Here is a 22,593-nt window from a genome sequence, read left to right as displayed (position 1 = left end):
AGAGACAGAGACAGAGAGACAGAGCATGAGTGGGGGAGGGACAGAGAGAATGAGGGAGACACAGAATCGAAAGCAGGCCCCAGGCTCTGAGCTGTCAGCACACAGCCCCGATGCAGGGCTCGAATTCGTGAACCACGAGATCATGACCTGAGCTGAAGTCAGACGTCTGCTTAACCAATTGAGCCACCCAGGTGCCCCAATAGAGAGGTTCTCACTCTTAACACAGCCTGAGCAGGTTAGCTCTTATGGGGACCCTCCTCTTCAGGCCCTCCTGTGGCTAGAAATTTCACTGCAAGCAGGGCCAGAAGGAACCATGCCCTTGGTCTCCCCAACAGGTGCCAATGCCCAAGTGGTTTACTCTCTGACGGACTCTGCCGAAGGCCATTTTTCCATCGAGGCCACCACGGGTGTGATTCGGCTGGAGAAGCCGCTACGGGTCAAGCCACAGGAAGCACTGGAGCTCACCGTCCGTGCCTCTGACCTGGGCTCCCCGATACCGCTGTCCACACTGGGCACAGTCACCGTGTCAGTGGTAGGCCTCGATGATTACCTGCCTGTGTTCCTGAGCACTGAGCACAGCGTGCAGGTGCCCGAGGACGCCCAGCTTGGCACGGAGGTGCTGCGGCTGGCCACCCTCACTCGCCCCGGCACCGAGAAGACTGGCTACCGTGTGGTCAGTGGGAACGAGCAGGGGAGGTTCCGCCTGGATGCCCGCACAGGTGAGCGAGCACCTGAGGTAGCCTCATCCCCTACATGCACTTACACACACAGGGTCTTGGGGAGCACTGGCTTCACATATGGGGGGTGTCCTCTGCAGACCCTCCCAGGGCAGAACTCCTTTGGTTCTGTGCATCTCTCCAGGTCCCATGTTCCTTCCTTTACCCTGGGGCCAGCCTATCTGGGGACCCCCTTTATTCCTCCGCATCCCCACCCAGGACCCTTGGCGACCCAGTCTTCTCCCACAGTTTGTAGCTTCATGCTCCCAGCTCAGGGCCACCTTCTGGAGGCTGAGGCCACTCTCTGTCTTCGGCTGCAGAGGCATGAAGCACTTGCTGGAATCTGGGGCATAAGCAGCCCAGGGCAGGGCCACCTGCTTCCCACCTCTAGCCCTCCCCAAATATCCCAGCACTAACCCCTCTCCCCTTATTCTTATGAAGAGAGAACTGGGGAACAGTCTCTTCTTTCTTCCTGGCCGCAGAAAAGTCTAAGTCAGACGCACAGAACCTCGTGGAGGGGCCTCAGAGGCTGCCCAGGTCAGATCCCTTTCCACAGCACCCCCGCAATGATACTCTCTACCTCCTAAAGCAGCTGCCTTGTCATTGAGCAGTATTTTTTAATGGCTGTACTATATAAAAAAATAGAACAGCATAATGAACCCCATGTTCCCATCACCTAGCTTCAGTAATTGTCAACATAGGCCAGTCTGATTTCATCTTTACCCTTTACCACCACCCCCATGCACACATATTGCATTTGGTTAGTTATTTTAATCTCTAACATTTTCCTCTCCTTCTTTATTTGCCGTGTGGTCTAACTAATGAAACGTGGGTCAGTGTCAGGCAGAACTTTTCTATTTTGGATTGACTAGTCGCTGTATCTTTATGATGTCATATATCTCTCTAGCCCTCATATTCCTTATAAGTCACATTTGGATGAAAGACCTTGATCAGGTTCAAGCTCAATTTTGTGGCAACAGTGCTTCAGAGATGAGGCTGTGCTGTACTTTGCACTATAGTGGGAGGCATATGATAACCGATGGTTTTTTTCTGAGGTTAAGACTGACAATGAGCTTTCATGTTGTGAACCTGACCCATCCATTATAGATGGATCCTTCTAATGGTTTTAGCAAACATTGATGATTATTTCCTAGATATATGATTTCATTAGGGGCAGAAAAGGGGCAGCCTTCTAATCTTATCATTCCTCGTTCATTTACTAACTAGAATTCTTTATAAAGAAGATTTTTCTACCATTAAATATTTGGTTATCCAGGAACAGCTGGATACATCCTTCTTCTTTTCCAACTGTCAGAGAAATAAATCTACATCCTAGCAGTTCGTTGAGCAACTTGGAGTATTATAAAAGTCTTTGAAAACTAAGTTCTGTCATTTATTAGCCGGGCGAACTTGGGCAGCTCATTTACCTCGAGGGCATCAGTTGGCTCACCTAGAAAATGGGAACCACAAGTTCTTCCTGCTCTACAGAGTTATTACAGATCTACATGAGAGAGATTCAGTATTACAGATTTAAGTGAAATTTCAGTGAAATATTACAAAAATAAATGAGGGAAACAGTGCTGCTGAGAATGACAATAAGGGAAGTGAGAGGAGATGAAAGGGAAGAGGAAAGGAGGGTAATGGGGAAATAGAAAACAAAGATGGTGATGTAAGAGAGGAAGGAAGAGATGATGGAGGACAGGAAGGAGGAGATCTGTTTCTCCCAACCCTATTGAGCTGCCTCTCGTGGGGTTCAGCTCAAGACCCCTCAGCCCTCTGCCTTTGTGGCCCCAAGTGCTTCATTGCTCCCATTATCTCTTGTTTCTTCAGGGATCCTGTATGTCAACAGGAGCCTGGACTTTGAGACAAGCCCCAAGTTCTTCCTATCCGTAGAGTGCAGCCGGAAAGGCTCTTCCTCCCTCAGTGACATGACTACAATCGTGGTCAACATCACTGATGTCAACGAACACCGGCCCAGATTCCTCCAGGATCTGTACACCACAAGCGTCTTGGAGAACGCTGCCGTGGGTCATGTCATGCTCACAGTAAGGATCTGCAGCTTTGCCCTTTGGGAGGCATGGACTTGGGTGGGTTCTTATCGCCTCCTCCCCCAGATGTCTATGAGCATGGGTTAGTTAATCAGTTTGTATACTATAGACTTGATTCTGACTTGCAGCCACTTGGCCAAACTGTTTCTCATGACAGAGGGTCTCAGGGCCATGTTTGATAAGGTCTAGATCATGTATTGATAGAGCGGGGCATGGGAGAGGCCTTAGAGGGGGTCTCTGTCCAGAGGTGCCAAGGTCTGGGAAGGACCTGGTGACAGTGTGTGATGTGGAGACTCAGTGGGGGGGGGGGGGGGGGGGGGAGGGGCACCAAATAACACTTCTTTGCATTCAAACATGTACTTGCTCCCTACTATATAGAGTGAAAACAAACTGCCCATATTCAAAGTTGACCATGACCTCTCCTTATTCTGCCTTCTGGTCTTATCTCCTTCTACTCTCTGACATGTATCCTATGCTCCAACCACCGAGGAAGATGTGCCTTTCCCCAAACAGCCTCCGCACTTTCATACATTCTGGGCTCATGTCTGGAATGCTGGCTCCACTCCCAGAAACCCTTCTTATCCTTCTGGGACTCATGAATGCTTTGCTAATCTCCCCAGGTAGAATTTACCGCTGTGTTCTCTGTGCTCTCATAAAGCTGATCACACGTTTCCTCAAATCAGAATGACCCATAACATTAGACATTAAACTTCCCGGTGGGCATATTCATTTTGGCATGCCCCTCACCTCCTAGTTCCGGACCTAGCATCCTGTCGGTATGAGTGAATGAGTACATGAATGAACCATGGCATGCTGAAATCTATCCTACGATATAAAATGAAGATGGGCGCCTGGGCGGCTCAGTCGGTTAAGCGGCCGACTTCAGCTCAGGTCATGATCTCGCGGTCCGTGAGTTCGAGTCACGCGTCAGGCTCTGTGCTGACGGCTCAGAGCCTGGAGCCTGTTTCGGATTCTGTGTCTCCCTCTCTCTGACCCTCCCCCATTCATGCTCTGTCTCTCTCTGTCTCAAAAATAAATAAACATTAAAAAAAAATTTAAAAAAAAATAAAAATAAAAATAAATAAATAAATAAATAAATAAAATGAAGAGATTCCTTTGGTAGGGATGACTGTGGCCCATGGGACTGCCACTCTGATGGCAATCATTGGAGGGGACACTCATCTGTTCCCTTTACACTCCCAGGGGCCAATATTCCCTCAGGTCCCTCTTGACCTCCATTCACAGCTACCCTCCCACTGCTGCAGGTGTCAGCCACTGATGAAGACGGACCTGTAAATAGTGCCATCACTTACAGCCTGGTAGGAGGGAACCAGCTCGGGCACTTCACCGTCCACCCCAAGAAGGGGGAGCTGCAGGTGGCCAAGGCCCTGGATTGGGAACAGGTGAGTCATGTGGGAGGGGCCCGACCCGAGCTCATCAGAGCAGAGGTATGGTCCCAGTGCAGGTCCAGAGAACTGTGGTCAGCACCCCATGCTGACTTCTCCAGACCTGCCCTCACTTGTTTTCTCTCTGTGGTCTCTGTGGCCTATGAGGCCAGAGGCAGGAGAGGGACTAAGTGACCCTTAACCTCCCTTAGAGGAGCTCAGGCTAGCTTCTTACTATTGACAAGGAGCCATTAGATAATAAATCAATAGTAATAAATCAATAATAAATTCTTGTTTACTGAGCACCTGCTCTGTGCCAGGAACTTTGCTAAGTGCTTTACATACACTTGGTCCTTAAAATAATCCTAGGGCGTGGGTCCCAATAATCTCACAGATGTTTAGTCACCTTCTCCATGTCTCACAGCTAGGAAATGGTTCAACTGGAAATCAAACTATTTCTTCCTGTCTCCAAAACCTGGACCCTAAAATAGTATGTACGGGCAATGGAGGCAGGCATAGCGGAGCGTCTCCATCTTATTTTGGGGAAAACATTAGTGATGAGTCATGGGGCAGAACTGAGGGGTCTTGTTGCTAACTCTCTACCGGCATCTTGCTATACAGACTTCTAGCTATTCCCTGAGGCTCCGAGCCACAGACAGCGGGCGGCCCCCACTGCATGGGGACACAGACATCGCTATCCAAGTGGTTGATGTCAATGATAATCCACCGAGGTTCTTCCAGCTCAACTACAGCACCTCCGTCCAGGTACGCTTGAGCTTCCAAAGACATCTTGAAGCCTTCCTCCCTTCATCTCCCTCCTAGTGGAGGGTGTTCACCACTGATATCAGTTCATCCAAACATGGGCTGTGACCTTGCCAACTGATATCCCTAATGGCAACACAGCCTGCAAAAGGGGACTATGAATCACAGCATTAACAAATAATCAGGCAATGTGCTAGGCACTTGCACATCCATTACCTCATTTGGGACCTGCATAGCTGCATGAAACAGGTAGTACGGTAACCACTGCCCCCCGCCCCCTTATTCGTGGTTTTGCTCTCTGTGGTTTCAGCCAGGCTGACCCCTAGTCAGTCACGGTCCAGAAGCTGGTGATCCCCTTCTGACATATCATCAGAAGGTCAGTAGTAGCTTAATGTACATCACACAGGCTGTGTGCTTATGTCGTTCATCTTACGTCACTTCATCATGTAGGCATCTTACTATCCTCACATGGTCACAAGAAGAAGGGTGAATACAGATACTTAGAGAGAGAGACCACACTCACATAACTTTTATTAGAGTATATTGTTATAATTTTCTATTTTATCATTAGTTATTGTTGTTAATCTCTTATTGTGCCTCATTTATAAATGAAACTTTATCGTAGGTATGTATGTATAGAAAAAAATCCCAGTATATACAAGGTGTGGTTACTATCCATGGTTTTTGGCATCCACTGGGGATGTTAGAACATATCACCAAGGATAAGGAGGCCTACTCTGTCCACTTTACAGGTTTTAAAATGGAGGTGCAGAAATGTGCCATTGTTAGAATGTGGCAAATCTGGGATTTACATGCAGAAGATTTTCCAGATCTCATTCTATTTTCATCATACTGATGGTTTACAAATGGGATTTGAAGAGGGCCTAGGGAATTGTGACCATAAGAGGTGAGGGAGGTGAGGACGAGGATAAGACGGCAGAATCATGGGTCCTGCTATGTATCAGCCAGAGTCATTCACTTGTTTGTATATTATGAGTATTAGGTAGGATGCTTTGACTGCCAATAACAGATTATCTTACTAAAACCTTGTTAAATAATAAAGATTTATTTCATGTAACAAAAGGTATGATGGTGGGAAGTTCTACTCCAGAATTGGTTATTTCATCAGAAAAACAGTATCACAGCTTTCAGCTGGCTTCTTTGGAATTCCCTCACCTTCTTTCTCATGGTTACAAAATGGCTGCTGCAGCTCCAGCATCACATCCTTGTCTAACCATCTTCAAAGGCAAACAGAAGGGGACTTCCCCCCACTCTGTTTTTAGCAAAGAAGAAAACTTCTTAAAACCCTCATCTGGTTGACTTCTCCAATGATCAGAATCAGATTACATGATCAACATTAAACCAAAAACGCACTTGAAATCAGATTTTATAACTGACTTAGACCAATCATAGTCCATCTCTTCTTAATAAGGACACAACTTTTCTGAGATACGGCCACCCCACACCTGAACAAAAGTCAGGTTTTGTAAGAAAGGAAGGAAGGAATGTCTATTGGATAGGCAACCATTAATTTCTGTCCATCGGATTTCTGTTCATAGATAGGACTTTGTTGCAAAAAGACAGTGAACCACCACTGTGTTATAGATACTGAATTCCCATGTTATGGAGCAAAGACTGGAACAGTACCCAGGAAATCTATTTTTTAGTTGAATTCCTACTCGTTTTTAAATGTTCTCATTGAGTGGCTGTTCCATTGGTCTTCTAAACAGGAAACCATTTATAAGTGTTCAGTTGACCCTACGCATCACAAAATTTCCACGTGGATCCCAGGCGCTTACGAATTTATATACGTGAATCGCCAGCTGTGTGAACTTGCACAAGTCACCTTCTGTAGGATAAGGGGATTCTAGGGACCCTTCTGGCCTCCAAGGGCTTTGTTTCTAAGACCCAGCACCGCCCTCAGAAAGCTCTTGGTCAAGATTGGCGGAGCCAACAACTAATTCAGAGGCTGGCAGAACGAACGAATGAATGAATGAATGAATGACAGCTCGAGGTCCAGGCATGGTCTGAGAGCAGCCAGAGTGCTGAGGACTCAGCCCAGAGGAGGGGACCCAGAAAGATGCAAAAGGAAGGACTGGAATTCATTTTGCTCTTTGATTTCCTGTCACTCTCTGTCTCAGGAGAACTCACCCATTGGCAGCAAAGTCCTGCAGTTGATCCTGAGTGACCCAGACTCCCCCGAGAACGGCCCCCCCTACTCATTCCGAATCACCAAGGGGAATGATGGCTCTGCCTTCCGAGTGACCCCTGATGGATGGCTGGTGACCACCATGGGCCTGAGAAAGAGAGTCCAGGAGTGGTATCAGCTTCAGATCAAGGTGAGAGCTGTGTTGGGCCACTGGTGGTGACCATGGGGACAGTAATGTGCTGGCAAAAGCACTGCCAGTGCTCCTATTATTAGGGGGAAGTGTACAGAGCTCGCACTAGGTGCTGGGCCCTGGGTTAAGTTCTCCACGGGTCTCATTGCATTAAATCCTCGCAATGGGCTTTACAGATGTAGCAACTGAGGCACAGGGAGCTTGAGCGACTGGCTTAAAGCAATACTGCTAATAAGTGGCAGAGGTGGGTTGCTCCAGACCAAACACTCTGACCCTAGAGCCTAAGCTCTTAATTCCTACACTGCCTCCAGGCAGAAGCATACCCTCACTCTGGCTCTAACTCCCTGAGCCAGAACAGCTCTCTGAACCTCACAGAAATTGGTGTGGGGTCCAAACTGGAGAACATACATACGTGTGAAGGGGATTACGGTGATGTTGCAAAGGGCAGCCCAAGAACAGCCAAAGTAAAGTGGTCAAGATGGTGGTTAAAGGTTTCTTCTTCATTTAATTCCCTCAAAATCCCTTTCTTAAATCTCAAGTCACAGTGGATCCTATTGTGCTGTGAACTTCTTCCCTGGGATCAGGATGACGGATCCATCCATTCATCCAGCCAGCCAGTCAGTCATTCACTGAGTCTTTGAACAAATATTGAGCACCCATCACGTGTCAGCCCCTATGCTTGCTGCTAGTAATGTAGCAGGCGGAAAGAAGGGGATGGTCCTCATGGGCTTTTGATTCCAATCACGGAGATAAACAATAAACAGATGAAGAAAGAAAGTGACGAGAGGCTCACAGGGCACAGGGGAGACATATTCAGAGGATGGCTGCCCTCACGAGGAGGGGACCTTTGAGCTGGGACCTGAGAAGTGAGCTGTGTGAAAATGGGCAGGAAAGTGTCACAGGCAGGAACAAGATGAGCCAAAGTCTCAAGCCAAGAGTTCAAGCTCTGGAACAAGCGCTTGAAGTGGCCTCAGATCTATAATGGGAATAAGCTGAAGACATGGGGTGGCTGGGTCATGGAGGTCTCATAGCTTGGGTGACCGTACTACGTGAGGTCCAAACTGTGAGGCTCTTGAGAGGGAGAGAGGCGCTAAAAACATTCATTGGCGATCGCTGAGCCACAACAGGATCAATTAGTGAAAATCAAGACTGACCCGGGCAAACCAGAAAGTAGAGCCAATCCTAACTATAAGCCTTGGTATTACTTTTATTACTACTTCCAATCCCAGCTGGAGCCAATGGTGCTGAAACCTTGAGCTGATAATGAAGACGCAGGGAGTGGATAGATTAGGGACAAGCTCTGCATGGAAATAAACAGGAGTTGGTGATAGATTAGAAACGGGCGGGGGGGGGGGGGAGAAGAATCAGGGGTGACTCCCAGGTTCCTGGCTCCAGTGAAGACTGGGTGGTGGGGCCACTTATGAAGCTGGAAAGATGGTGGGGTGGGGGAAGAACAGGTTTATGGGGTAAAGTGAGGATCCTGTTTTGCACCGGTCACCTTTCAGGTGCCCATGAGACATCTAAGTGTCCAGCAGGTCGTTGGGAATGAGAATCTGCAGCTCAGCACACAGGTGTGGGCTAATGTAGAGGGTTCTCAAAGCTCAGGGCATGGACATGACTGCCTAGGGAGAGATGAAAGAGAACAGCTTCCTGAACTCTGTTTCTTGACCCAGACAATCGCTCGGTAACTATCGGCATCACCATCTCCTGCATTTGTCCTGTATTTCCACTTTCGTTCACTGGGAGGTACTAGAGGCCAGCAAAAAAACAGGCTGTGGACCCAGGTAGTTCAGATTCTGCTCGGGACTTAACCTGCTGTGTGACCTTCGGCGAGTTACTTGACCTCTCTGAGCCTCAGTTATACCTGTTGTAAAATGGGAGATTTCGTGGCATCTATCTCGTAAGAAAGGCTAGGGTTTGGGTTAGTGTTGATATGCTATCTCATATATGCATCGGAAACATTTAAAAGTGACTGGCACACAGTTTTGCGCACAGTGATGCCAGCTGTATATCATACTTAGCAGTAGTCTTAACCACTGTCATTGCTATTGATGACCTCATCTGTGTTGCGCACAAATCCCAGTAGTAGGTGTCATTTCACAACCTTCTCCCCCCATTCAAAGCACGGGAATAAGATATGACTCTAGAGAAAGTTGTGGAGGCCCTGGGCTGACAGCTGTGAAAATGATAACGTCCCTGAGGAGAGGAAGGATACTTCGTTCTTGCTAATCTGGACACAAAGTTGCAGGGATGTTTGGCAAAACGTGAAAGGAAAAAGGCATTTTTTATTTACATTCTCTTCCTTGCTTAACTGAGGTCACGGCATGGCCTTGTTAAAACCTTCGTGGCTTTTCATTGCCTCTGACATAAAACCTGACCTTGTGCTCCTCAGCCCGTAAGTGACCGGGCGGCCTCCCTCGAGCCCTCCTCTGCCCTCAGCCCTGCCCACTCACTCCAGCAACCGGGGCCCCTTTCTGCTTGGTCGAGCTCATCACGCTCTTTCCACCCGAGGGCTTGACGCTTGCTGTTCCCTGTGTCACCTGCTCTTCTCACCTCTCCTCACCCCTCAGAACTCAGCTCCTCAGAGATGCCTCCCCTCCCACCTGATCTGGGTTAGGTCCCTTTCACTCTTCACATCTCTGCCCCATGCTCTGGTGATTTCCTTCACGGTACCTCCTCCGAGTCTGACATTCCCTTGTGTATTTAGCGATGTATCTATTGTCTCTGGCCCGGGGAAAGGACTCAGCGAGTATCTGTTAGCTGAGGGACAAAGGCCCACTCCAACCCCAATCACATAGTAAAGGGGTGTCCAAGGAGAACCTCCTTAGGCTGACAGGAACCACGAAGGATGCACATAGGAATCACGAAGAGACATGTGATGCGTCGCTTAAGGAAGGAGACAGGGGGCACCTGGGTGGCTCAGTCGGTTGAGCATCCGACTTTGACTCAGGTCATGATCTCGCGGTTCATGAGTTCGAGCCCCGCATTGGGCTCTGTGCTGACAGCTCGGAGCCTGGAGCCTGCTTCAGATTCTGTCTCCCTCTTCCTCTGCCCTTCCCTGCTGGTGCTCTGTCTCTCAATAATAAATAAACGTTAAAAAATTTTAAAAAAGGAAGGAGACAGAACGAGGGACGTTGGAGAGGAAGGAGGCTCGCGTTCGAGTGGCCAGAGAGACTTAGGAAGAGGCTCAGAGAGATGTCAAATGAGGAAAGGGAGCTCAGCTTTACCATGTGGTAGGGGATGGAACTCCCTCCACAAAACCTCCGGTGCGTTTGGAGTCCTTGTTTTCTTTTTCACCTCTGACAGCGCGTTGAGCCTGCCCCCTTAGCGGAGAGACCAGGCTGCCCAAGGAGGCCCGGCCTGGTCTGGGCCACCGACAGCTGCAGCCCATGGTGACGGCAGTGCCCGTTCTGTCCACAGGTGTCAGACAGCGGCATCCCTCCCCTCTCGTCCTCGACGTCCGTCAGAGTCCACATCACGGAGCAGAGCCACTACCCACCCTCGGCCCTGCCACTGGAGATCTTCATCACCGTCGGGGAGGAGGAGTTCCAGGGGGGCATGGTGGGCAAAATCCACGCCACGGACCGAGACCCTCAGGACACACTGACCTACAGCTTGGCAGGAGAGGAGACCCTGGGCAGGCACTTCTCGGTGGGCGCAACCGATGGCAAGATTATCGCCACCCAGGGCCTGTCTCGCGGCCGCTATGCTTTCAACGTCACCGTCGATGACGGGACCTTCACCACCACTGCTGGGGTCCACGTCCACGTGTGGCACGTGGGGCGGGAGGCTCTGCAGCAGGCCCTGTGGATGGGCTTCCACCAGCTCACCCCGGAGGAGCTGGTAAGTGACCACTGGAGGAACCTGCAGAGGTTCCTCAGCAACAAACTGGACATCAGACGAGCTAACATCCACCTGGCCAGCCTTCAGCCTGCAGACACCACGGCTGGGGTGGACGTGCTCTTGGTCTTTGAGGGGCATTCTGGAACCTTCTACAAGCTCCAGGAGCTGGCATCCATCATCACTCGCTCGGCCGAGGAGATGGAGCAGTCGGTGGGAATTCAGATGAGGTCAGCCATGCCCGTGGTGCCCTGCCAGGGCCCGAGCTGCCAGGGTCAAAGGTGCCAAGAGACGGTGCACCTGGACCCCAGGGTGGGACCCACCTACAGCACAGCCAGGCTCAGCATCCTGACCCCGCGGCACCGCCTGGAGAGGAGCTGCTCTTGCAATGGTGAGTGACGGGCTTCTCCAAGACACCCAGCACTGCGGGGCTCAGCCAGACTGGCTCTGGGGGTGGAGATCCCAGGGAGGCCCCGGGGAGTAGTGAGAGGGGGGTTTTAACAGGGCTAAAGGCCACAGTCTACAGGCCACCGCGAGACAGGTGGCAGCCTCCCCAAATCTAGTCATGGAACAGCACCCCATTCCCGGCCACTTTTTGGAGTTTTGAAAATAATAGTCAGGAATCAAGAGGCAAGTAAGTAGCAGGATGGCTAAGAGCAGACTCTGACATCAGACTGCCTGGGTTTGAATCCCAGCTCTGTCCCTTGCTCGCCAACTAACCTTAGGAAAATGATCTAGCCTCTCCGTGCCTTTGGGCGGTTAGAGGAATTAAATGAGTGTTAAATGTCAAGGGCTTGCTAAAAAAAAAAAAAAAAAAAAAAAAAAGAACCAAATAGAAATGAAAAAATAAAATAAAATAAAAATAACAAATAAGGGGCACCTGGGTGGCTTGGTCGGTTAAGTGTCCGACTTCGGCTCGGGTCATGATCTCATGGTCCATGAGTTCAAGCCCCACGTCGGGCTCTGTGCTGACCGCTCAGAGCCTGGAGCCTGTTTCAGATTCTGTGTCTCCCTCTCTCTCTGCCCCTCCCCTGCTTGCGCTCTGTCTCTCTCTCTCTCTCTCAAAAATAAACATTAAAAAAAAAAGTGCCTGACATACAGACAGTGGTCAGTAAACATGAGTTACTGCTACTTCTACTGTTATTCCTGCTATAGCGTGCTGCTTATAATCTCAAGATTTAGACTAGACAGCTCAGGTTCAAACCCCAGCTCCACCTCTTGCTAGCTGTGTGACCTTAGGTGGGTTGCCAAATCCTCTGAACTGTAGTTTCTCAACTATAAGATAATGAAAATATTACCATCTGCCTTCTGGAGTAGGTTTGGGAGTAAATTATTTAATGGATATAAAAGCACTTAACCTTGGCCAGGCCCATCATAAGCACCCCGTCAGTGATGGTTGCCATTCACACGGTGGCGGTGGTTGCTAGAAGGACTCTGCTGTGCGCCAGGCACTGTGTCTACGTTACCTGAACTGACTGTCACCAACACCCTGAGAAGCAGGGTCACCAGATCCAACTACAGTGGAAACTGAGGGATGGGGATTGTGTTGGTTTGCTCGACGCTGTACAGCCTCCAAAGAAGGGCTGGTTAATTAAATAGCCATGTGTCCTACTCTAAAGCTTGAGCTCTTTACCGCAACCCACAGGAAGTTAGTTTTCTGATTAGACTCAACTCCAGCACCCCTGGCGTCAAGAATCAGTGCTCTGGACCAGCTTGGGGATGTTGGCAAAGGGAAAACGGCATCGCCTCCCCTTCACCATCGCCCCCTGCCTGGCCTGGCCTACCTTTATGGGTCTCCCCAGTTTGCATTAGGGAAATTCTTTCTCCAAAGATTTGTGGGCTTTTTCTAGGTCCCACTGTACTCAGGCTGGGTGAGCTACTCTGGGTGGGTGTGGGAGGGAAGGGTTTCCCTTCTGTGTCTCTTGCCCCAGGGTTGCCTGCAGGGAACGCTGTGCTGGCCGAAGGTTCTCTTGCGGTCACCTGGCACCAGACAGCGGAGGTTCTAAAATTCATGCTTATTCAGAATCATCTGGGGAGTGTGTTTTTAAAGAGAACTGCTCCTGCGTATCACCTCCAGAGTCTGTTATTCAGAAAGTCTTGGGTGAGGCCTAGAATTGGCATTTTTTAAATAAAGTTTTTAGGGGCGACTGGGTGGCTCAGTCGGTTGAGCGGCCGACTTCGGCTCAGGTCACGATCTCGCGGTCCGTGGGTTCGAGCCCCGCGTCGAGCTCTGTGCTGACAGCTCAGAGCCTGGAGCCTGTTTCAGATTCTGTGTCTCCCTCTTTCTCTGACCCTCCCCCGTTCATGCTCTGTCTCTCTCTGTCTCAAAAATAAATAAATGTTAAGCTGAGGGTTGATGGGGGGGTGGAAGGGAGGGGAGGGTGGGGGATCGGTATTGAGGAGGGCACCTTTTGGGATGAGCACTGGGTGTTGTATGGAAACCAATTGGACAATAAATTTCATATATTGAAAAATAAATAAATAAATGTTAAAAATAAATAAATAAAGTTTTTATTTTAATTCCAGTACAGTTGACATACTGTATGTGTTACATTAGTTTCGGGTGTACAATAGAGTGATTCAATAATTCTATACATTACTCAGTGCTCGTCATGATAAATGTATTCTTAATGCCATCCCCCTATTTCTCCCATCCCTCCCCCCACCTCCCCCCTGGTAAATTTCAGTTTGTTCTCTACAGTTTAAAGTCTGTTTCTTGGTTTGTCTGTCGGTCTCTCTCATCCTCTCTCTCTCTCTCTCTTTTTCCTTGGAATTGGCATTTTTAAACAGCATCTCAGGTAGTTCTGAAGCAGGTGGTCCAAGGTCTACGCTTGGAGAATTATTAGAGAGGCTGGCTCACCAATCACCAGAATCAATTAGGGTTGTGTTGTTACTTCTTAAAACATTTTGGTGAAACGTGGCATACAGAAAGATCCATGGACCCCTGTGTACAGCCCAACCGGTTTTCACAAACCAAACACACCCGTGTAACTAGCACCTGTATCAAGGATCACTTCTCGGGAACCTCCCTTGTCTCCCTTCCAGTCGCTACACCCATCGTGGGGAGATTTTTTTAAATGCAGACTCTCGGGGCGCCTGGGTGGCCCAGTCCGTTAAACGTCCAACTGTTGGTTTCGGCTCAGGTCATGATCTTGCGGTTTTGTGAGATCGAGCCCTGCTTCGGGCTCTGCGCTGACAGCGCGGAGCCTGCTTGGAATTCTCTCTTCCCCTCTCTTTCTGCCCCTCTCCCCCCTCACTCTGCCTCCGTCTCAATCAAAATAAAAAAATAAACTTTATAAATAAATAAACAAAATGCAGATTCTCTTGTTCCTCCAGAACTATTGAGTCATACTCTCTGAGGGTAGACCGTGGCATTCTGTATTTTAAAACTTTCTCCAGCTGGTCCTGATATTCAGCCAGGTCTGAGAATTCCTGCTCTCCATCATCTTCAATATCCCATCGAGTAATGACCTACTACAACGGAATTGCCAGCATCAGAGAGTCTTAGACTCAGAGTACAACACACTCTTAGGGTCTTGAAATGCCATGTGCCTCGGGCTTTCTGGTTCTTCCTTCTCCTCTTGGCTTTTATTCTCTCTCTTCAACAATCTGGGAGATCTGGGGCCTATACAGCTGCTCCCCTTGCTGGACAACTGATAAGCTTATCCACACTGAGGTTTTAGGGATTCAGCAGCTGAACTCACTTCTGGGGAAGGTAGTAATCTGTATAATGTAGCATTTCCCGAGGCAGGCCCACACAGCGCTATTTCCAAGGGCTTTGAATAGGTGGTCCACATAAGAGGGTCCCCTGGTCAAACAAGCAGGAGAAACTCAAGTTTAAGTGAAGACTCCTTACTCTGCAACTGTGTGTTACCAATTGCTACAGGGCGATGTGCGTGCAGGACTTTACAGAAGTTTGGGCCCCTTCCTTTATCCAAGGGTCCTCTCCACCTCTCACAGTGCTTCATATGGTTAAGAGCTTACTCAAATGGTTACCCTCCTAATGGTGAAGGAGAGATCCTGAGGCAAATGACCTTTGTGGTATTCCTGAAATTACGTATATATGCAGAATCCTCTCCAATTCTACCTCCTTCTTCCCCCAGTGATGTCAAAAACAACACAGAAACTACGTAGGGTAGAAATTTTCATGTCCACACATTTCATTGGTTACATTTCCAGCTTGATTCTTGCTTTCTTACTGGTTTGGGCTCACAGTTCCTCCCTCAAGCTGGGACCCAAGGCAAGAGTTTCTGGGGCCAAAAGAAAGCGTGCAAGGTGATGGCCCGTGTCTAGCTGCATGGCCCTGGACAAGTAACCCCCCACCCCCAAGAAGCCTCATTCTTTCATCTATAAAATGTGAGCAATGTCACCCAAGGGTTGAATGAGACAAAGTCAGCTCGGGGACTCCAAGGGGACCTCTTCATAAGGAGTTGACATCTCTGGTTGCTTCTCCAGGTACCGCCACAAGGTTCAGCGGTCAAAGCTTTGGACGGTACCGTCGTCCAGAGGCTCAGAACTGGCACATCCGGTTCCGTCTGAAAACACTCCAATCACAGGCTGTTCTCCTGTTCAGCAATGAGACAGTGTGTATCTCCCTGAAGGTAAGGCACTACAGCCTGAGGGATTTCACGTGGGTGTGCCAGGCTGTTGGGGGGCAGCAGGGGGAAGAGCCAAGAAGCCCAATTTCTGGCAAAGAAAATCCTGCATGGTTTTCAGGGATGATAGTGTGACTACTGAGTTAAGATGCAAGGCCTTCCACTTGTGAAGGCCAAAGCCCCCAACCTGGAGATCTACATCCAAGGACAACCAGAGGTCAGACTGCTCTGTGGGAGGAGAGAGAGCCTCTGAAGATAGAGGGAGAAATGGATGAGGCCACCTGGCCAGGGTGGTTTTTTGTTTGTTTGTTTGTTTTTGTCACTTTTGCTGAGTAACAGACAAGTGTTTCCCAAGATGGGTGGGAGGCTGGCTACACCAAGGTGCTCAAGGCTACAAACCCAGCATTAAGTTACATGGACTCACATGGAAGAAAAGTGAATTTTTTCAGTCCCTCTGATTACATCTCATAGGACATCTCAGTTTGCCTGCCTCCAACACTCAAGCCAATCTCCCAGGTTGACAAAGAAAAAGACTTTGGCAGCTAGTTAGAAATTATTATGCCATAAATATTTAGTGACCATCTACCTAGTGACAGGCACTGTTCTAGATGCTTGGGTCTCATTGGTGAATAAGACAAAAATCTCTCTCAGAGTTTTCACCCTACAGGGGGAAGACGGACAATAAATATAAATATAATGGCTCAGAAAAGTATAGTTTGTCCAAATGTGATAAGTGCATTGACTTAAAAAAAAAAAGGATAAGGGGGATCAGGAGGGTGGGGGGGGGGGTTGCAGTTTTAAGTAAGCCCAGAAATTAGTAGTAGGAGTCGAAGTCAGATATATAATGGGATGAGGGAATACCTATAAAGTTCTCATAGGCCACTTAAGGGCTTCGGCTTTTATTCCAAGCAAAATGGAGGGCATAAGAAGGTTTGAGCAGAGAATTGACATGATGTGACATATTCAAAAGGGTTGCCATGGCTCCGGTTGATAAGCAACTTTAGAGAAACAAGGATAAAAGCAGAGGGAACCAGCCAAGAGCCTATTGCAATAATTCAGGTGAGAGATGGTGGTGGTCTAGATCAGGGTAATGACAGTGAAATGCGAGGAAGGGTTCAGAATCGGGTAGATTTTTGAAGGTAAAGCCAACAGGATTTCCTGACGAATTGAATGAGGGCTGGGAGAGAAAGCAAGGAGTAAGTTTCAGCCTGAGTAACTAGAAGGAATGGAGTGGCTGCCAACAGACCCTGGGAAGGCTATGGGTAGAACAGGTTTGGGGAAGATTGATAGCTCACATTTGGAGGTGTAAGTCTGAGATGCCTATTGAACTTACAAGTAGAGCTGGATAAACAAGTATAGTGTCTGTGAGAAAGGTCTGGGGTAGAGATGAAGATCTGGGAGCATTCGGCATATACTCAGTATCGAAAGCCATGAAACTGAGTGAGATCACCAAGGAGTGTAGATTGGAAGAAAGATTAGACCAAGGATTCATCCTTGCGACACTTCAACATTGAGAGGCCTGGGGGAAGAGGAGGATCCAACAAAGGAGACTGAAAAGGTGCAGCCAGTGATGTGGGGGGCGGGGGGGGGGGCACCAAGAGTATCGTATCCAGGAAGCTGAATGAAGAACACGTATCATGAAGGAAGGAGGGACCAGCTGGTAATGTGCTGCTCTGAGAGGTTAAATGAGATGGGAAGTGATATTAATCATTGGATTTGACAACACAGAGGTCACTGAATACCCTGAAACCAGTGGTTTCTGTATCATGGTGGATGGTGGGTGGAATTTCGCTACAAAGAGGGAGCAAAGAAAGTGATATCTGATGGAAGAAGTGGGTTCAAGACATTTTTTTTTAAAGATTAGAGCAATAACAGCATTTTTGTGATGACTGGAATGGTACAGTAGAGAATGAACAATTTGTGATGTAGAAAAAAAGAAAGAGTTGATGGAAACTCATCCTTGAGGAGGTAAGGGGGTTGTGATCTAGTGCATGAATGGAGAGACTGGCCTCCACCAAGCTGGGGAGATGTGATGGTAAGAGTGCCGATAAGTCCCAACCTGGTTGCTAAGAGCAAGGATGGGGAGGGGAGAATCAGGAGTCTCAGGAGGGAGAAGTTGTGAGAATAGTCATCTGGGAGAGTAAACCGACTATGGAAGATAGCACCATAATTAGGCACCATGAAGGGCTCATTTGAGACTCACGGTCATGAAATTAAAGAGAGGTCAATAAGCAAGCCTGAATGTTTTTCTCCAGCCATGTTTACCTCCATGATGCTCACATACAGTTGGGGGACGGTTGGACTTGACCAGATTTGTGGGTTTGCCAAGTGACTTCTACCAAGAAAGAGAGGACAGGAATTTGGCTATGGAATTTAAACTGGATAAGGAGACAAGTGAGGCCCTTACAGAGGTTGAGAGACAATGGAAAGATGATGGGACCAGTAGATTTGTGGTCCTAACCAAGTGAAAGGAGTGATTTAAGGACAATGTTTTGAGTCTACATTCTGTAGTAATAGTAAGTTTCCTTTTTAAGTATATAATGGTATAGGTAGTATTCAAGCAGGGCAAAAATTGGGAAAGTGGTGTATAAACAAGCAGCTTCTTTCTATAAAACACTGGATTGGATTTTCAAATTTCACCCAGAAAAAGCTCTACACAGCCGAGTAAGCAGAAGTTCTATCTCTTGGCCACAGTAGTCCTATTTCTTGGGCTGAGGTAAACTAAAATGATTTAACCTAGTGTTTTCTCAGATTTCTGGATTTCAGGACTTTTCACACTCTTAAAAATAATTGAAGATCCTAGGGAAGTTCTGTTTATGTGGGTTATAGCTTTCACTATTTTCAGTATTAGAAATTAAAACTGAGAAATGTTAAAATCTTTATTTATTAATTCATTTAAAAAGAGGGGCGCCTGGGTGGCTTAGTCAGTTAAGCATCTGACTCTCAGTTTCAGCCCAGGTCATGATCTCACTGTTCATGAGTTCAAGCCTCACATCAGGCTCTGTGCTAACACTGTGGAGCCTGCTTGGGATTCTCTGTCTCCCTCTCTCTCTGCCCCTCCCCTGCCCTCTCTCTGAAAAATAAACAAACTTAAAAAAAATAAAAATAACAAGAAACGTATTACATGTTAACACAAATACCATATTTTTGTGAATAATAATTACATTTCCAGAATTAAGAAAAAAGAAGAGAGTGGCATTGTTTTACATTTTTGCATATCTCTCTTACACATGTATGGCTCAACAGTAGGCAGCTGGATTTTTATTTTTTTTTTTTTAATATTTTTTTTTAACGTTTATTTATTTTGGAGACAGAGAGAGACAGAGCATGAACGGGGGAGGGTCAGAGAGAAAGGGAGACACAGAATCCGAAACAGGCTCTAGGCTCTGAGCTGTCAGCACAGAGCCCGACGCGGGGCTCGAACTCACGGACCGCGAGATCATGACCTGAGCCGAAGTCAGCCGCTTAACCGACTGAGCCACCCAGGCGCCCCAAGCAGCTGGATTTTTAGATGTACCTCTGTGTTCATCAGTTGTGGTAGCACATGTCTGGAAGTATATTCGTGAGAGAATGAGAGGAGAAAAGGCAAATAATGTCTTAGGATTATTATAAAAATGGTCTCCCTCTGTGGATCCTCTTGAAAGGTCTTAGAGACCTACTTTGATTACAGCGGAACTGCTGAAGAAGAGAGGGGGGGTGAGGGAGGTTTTTGGTGTCCCTGAAGGCCAATGTTGAGGAATGTACTACAAAGGCCTGCAAAGAAGAATCCAAAAGACACGGTCTCAGTCAGCAAGGTATCTCTGGGCCTCAGTTTCCTCATCTGTGAAAGGAGATGCTATCCCTACCCAGATCATCCATGGAGTGTGGTAAGGGCCAAATGAGACCATAGACAGAAAAGTACTTTGAGGGCTTTTATACTCCACAAAGACAATGTCTAAAACAGCCTTAAAAGTCACCAAACGCTACCTCCCTGACCCATGAAGACACAACCGACATTCTTTGCCCGGGCAGCTTGTTAGCAGTGCTCTTCCAAGGACTTCTTGGCTTTGCTGATGGCATCTGGGCTTTCTTTGCAGCTGGTCAATGGAGTGCTCCAGCTGGAATACCGTTGCCCAGGTGGTTTCTATGGAAATCTTTCCTCCTGGCTCCATGTGAATGACCAAGAGTGGCACTCCGTTGTGGTGGAGGAGACAGACACTTCCCTTCGCCTCTTGGTTGACAGATCCAGCGACACCTCCCTCATGCTCCCAAAGAACTGCCGGGGTCTCAGGCCTGAAGGGGACCTCTTTCTGGGTGGCCTTGTTCTCTTGGGTTCTTCCCCAAATGTGTCCCAGGGCTTCGAAGGCTGCCTGGATGCAGTTGTGGTCAACGGAGAGGCACTGGAGCTGCTGGTCCATGGCAAGAAGGCATCAGGCTTGCTGGAAAGGCAGGCCCTCACCCAGTGCTGCGTGCACAGTGATGACTGCAGCCAAAACCCATGTCTCAATGGCGGAAGGTGCTCACAGACCCGTGGGGCAGGTAAGGGCTGGAAATGACTCCAAGGCTTATCCCAGGAGGCTCTTCAGAAGACCCTAGCCTGTTGAACTAGCAATCATATATCACTGAAGAGTTTACAAAGTATGTCCCTTCAGCACAGCGCCATGAGGGAGAGAGGGCGTTGGAACAAAGTCACCAATGGCTCCACTTTACAGCACAGGAAACTGCTGGGTTGTGTAAGGGATACCCAGATTGGTGAAAGGCACATGGCTGTCAGGTGAGAGAGGCATGTTTGGGGTGTAGATCCCAGTGGAGCACTCCTGCCCTCTGATTCCAAACGTCTCTCTCCTCCCCTTACTATCTCTTGAGTAACGGGTTGGGATCTGCTAGGTTTACACCACGGGGAGCCAGGAGTCTTTGTTCTTCCTCAACAAGGACTGACTTGTTTGGATGAGACAGGCACGAACAGGGACCTCTGGTGCCACAGTTTGAGTTCATCATACACCGTAGGGTTAACATTGGTCGGTGCCAAGTTTCTCTTTTTTATTGCCTTTTAATCTATACTCAGCTGCCTTTCCCCTTCCCCAAGCCCATAGGCAAGGATTTAAAGTTTTTAAATGAGTTCTTGCAAACTGTACATTATTGGTTTTGCACATGCTTGAATTTCTGATTATGTAAGTGATACGTAACCTTTTACACCGGTCCATCCACGCTGCCACAGTTCGTATCCATTGCCACAGTACCCCAGCGTGCCCACGCGCCCTCATTCTCTCCCTCTCCACTCAGCTAGCGGCGAGCACCCTGGTGGCTTCAACATCCCATCTCCATCAACAATGCTGCATGAATATCCTCACACATATCTTCTTGGGAACCTGCAGGAGAACTTCCTCCAACACACGCACACACACCACGCCCAGGGATGGGATTCGCATGCCCAGAGAATGCAGATCATCATTTTGACTCAATAGGGCCAAATCACTCTTCAGCGTGGCCACACAGCCCGCACTTCCGCCAGCAGGGCATGAGGCTCCTATATCTCTGTCAACACTCGGCATCCTCCCGTTTTCTCATGTTTGCCCGGGTGATAGGACTGTTGTTTCCATCTGCGAAATATCAAAGGAGGCCAGCCCTCCTCTCTGGCCGCACTACCAGGCAACCGTTATCTTTCACCCTTGTGCCAGCTGCCTCCCTGCTCTCTCATTTCTCTGCCCCCACCTGCGTTTTCCAGCAGGGCTCCAGAGGGATCTTTATACAAAGCAGGTCTGAGTGCATCCGTTTCCTGCTTGGGACCTTGCAGTGGCTTCCCCTTGCTGTTAAGATGGAGTCCTAACTCCTAATTCCTGCATCAGGCTCTTGGCGGTGCTCTGGCCCCTCCCACCTCCCTGGCCCTGCAGCTCCCACTATCCCTTGGCTCCCTAAGTTCTGTTGTTCAATGGTGATGACTAATATACCGATATTCTACACAACTGGTTCAATAGGTCGGAGTCCCAAATTTGCCATTTACCTCCTGTGTGAGCGTGAACAAGCGTCATATGTTCTCTGTGCCTCATTTCCTCACCCGCCATCAACCTGTACCTGTTGAGGATGACATAACCAGCTTCAGAGTTGTTATGAGGCTCAAATGGGCTAACACTTGAAGATTCTTAGAACGGTGACCAGCACTGAATAAGCGTTGTCTGGGACGATGAGAAGGATATCCACCACTATTCTTCAGATGCCGGTCCTCCGGAGACTATAAGTTGTGTGAGGGCAGGGAAATCACGTCTTCTTGCCCAGCAGGGCAGCACGTGGTGCTCGTCACAGAAGGAGGCATTCAATAACTAAACGTGAACACGTGGGTCTGCAAACATGCCGAGGCCTCCCCTCTGTCCCAGAGGGCCTCTCAGCCTGCAGCTGCCTGACTGTCCCCCCTCTCCTCCCTCCCTCCCAGGGTATGTCTGCAGGTGTCCCCCACAGTTCTCTGGGAGGCACTGTGAACAAAGAAGGGAAAACTGCACTGTGACACCGTGCCTGGAAGGTGGCACTTGCATCCCCTCCCCTGAAGGAGCCTCCTGTAACTGCCCTCACCCTTACATGGGCGACAGGTAAGCATAGGGGAGGCCACCTGCCATTGGCTCCTCACCCTGGGTTTGGCCCCATGAGGGAATGAATGACGTCTGCACTCTGACCTCCGGAGAAGCCAATGGGAGACCAGGAGTGGAGTGCTCCAGCGACCTGGCTTCTTGGTCTTTTCCATGGGTGAGGCTTCTCCCTCCAACCACCTGCATCGGAGCACTCAGAGGAGAGTTCTTATTAAGATTTCTCAAGCCTTATTCTGAACCTACTGCATCAGACTCACTAGGTGGGGGTTCACGAATCTGCACTTCTAATCAGCTCCTCAGGCTTTTCTAATCTTTGCTGAAGTCTGAACATGGCTAAAGTTCTTACTCTCT

At 48.6% G+C, this 22,593-nt stretch overlaps 2 protein-coding genes across 4 annotated transcripts in view; one reads left to right on the top strand and one right to left on the bottom strand.

The window, feature by feature from the left end:
- SLC36A1 (solute carrier family 36 member 1) overlaps nt 1-22,593 on the bottom strand; it is a 182,333-nt gene that overhangs the window by 79,436 nt on the left and 80,304 nt on the right. The window contains exon 11 of one of the 3 annotated variants that reach the window (XM_078446058.2): nt 15,851-16,346. The exons of 1 other annotated variant lie outside the window; for it this stretch is intronic. In XM_078446058.2, coding sequence (XP_078302184.2) covers nt 16,342-16,346 — 5 coding nt within the window. In that variant the 3' untranslated portion in view covers nt 15,851-16,341. Of the gene's footprint in view, nt 1-15,850; nt 16,347-20,237; nt 21,737-22,593 lie in introns of those variants that run through there. One more of the 3 variants, XM_078446051.2, reaches the window with a different exon arrangement.
- The window catches only part of FAT2 (FAT atypical cadherin 2), a 62,619-nt gene that overhangs the window by 35,144 nt on the left and 4,882 nt on the right, over nt 1-22,593 (top strand). The window contains exons 13-21 of the mRNA XM_078446063.2: nt 336-719; nt 2,547-2,761; nt 4,030-4,167; nt 4,771-4,914; nt 7,053-7,250; nt 10,671-11,481; nt 15,546-15,691; nt 19,762-20,203; nt 22,092-22,245. Coding sequence (XP_078302189.2) covers nt 336-719; nt 2,547-2,761; nt 4,030-4,167; nt 4,771-4,914; nt 7,053-7,250; nt 10,671-11,481; nt 15,546-15,691; nt 19,762-20,203; nt 22,092-22,245 — 2,632 coding nt within the window. The remainder of the gene's footprint in view (nt 1-335; nt 720-2,546; nt 2,762-4,029; nt 4,168-4,770; nt 4,915-7,052; nt 7,251-10,670; nt 11,482-15,545; nt 15,692-19,761; nt 20,204-22,091; nt 22,246-22,593) is intronic.

Source organism: Panthera onca, chromosome A1, assembly GCF_046562875.1.
Source record: "Panthera onca isolate mPanOnc1 chromosome A1, mPanOnc1 haplotype 2, whole genome shotgun sequence".
In the NCBI taxonomy this organism is placed as follows: domain Eukaryota; kingdom Metazoa; phylum Chordata; class Mammalia; order Carnivora; family Felidae; genus Panthera; species Panthera onca.
The sequence above is the reverse complement of the archived record's forward strand: the minus strand, read 5'-3'. Positions and strand labels throughout refer to the sequence as shown.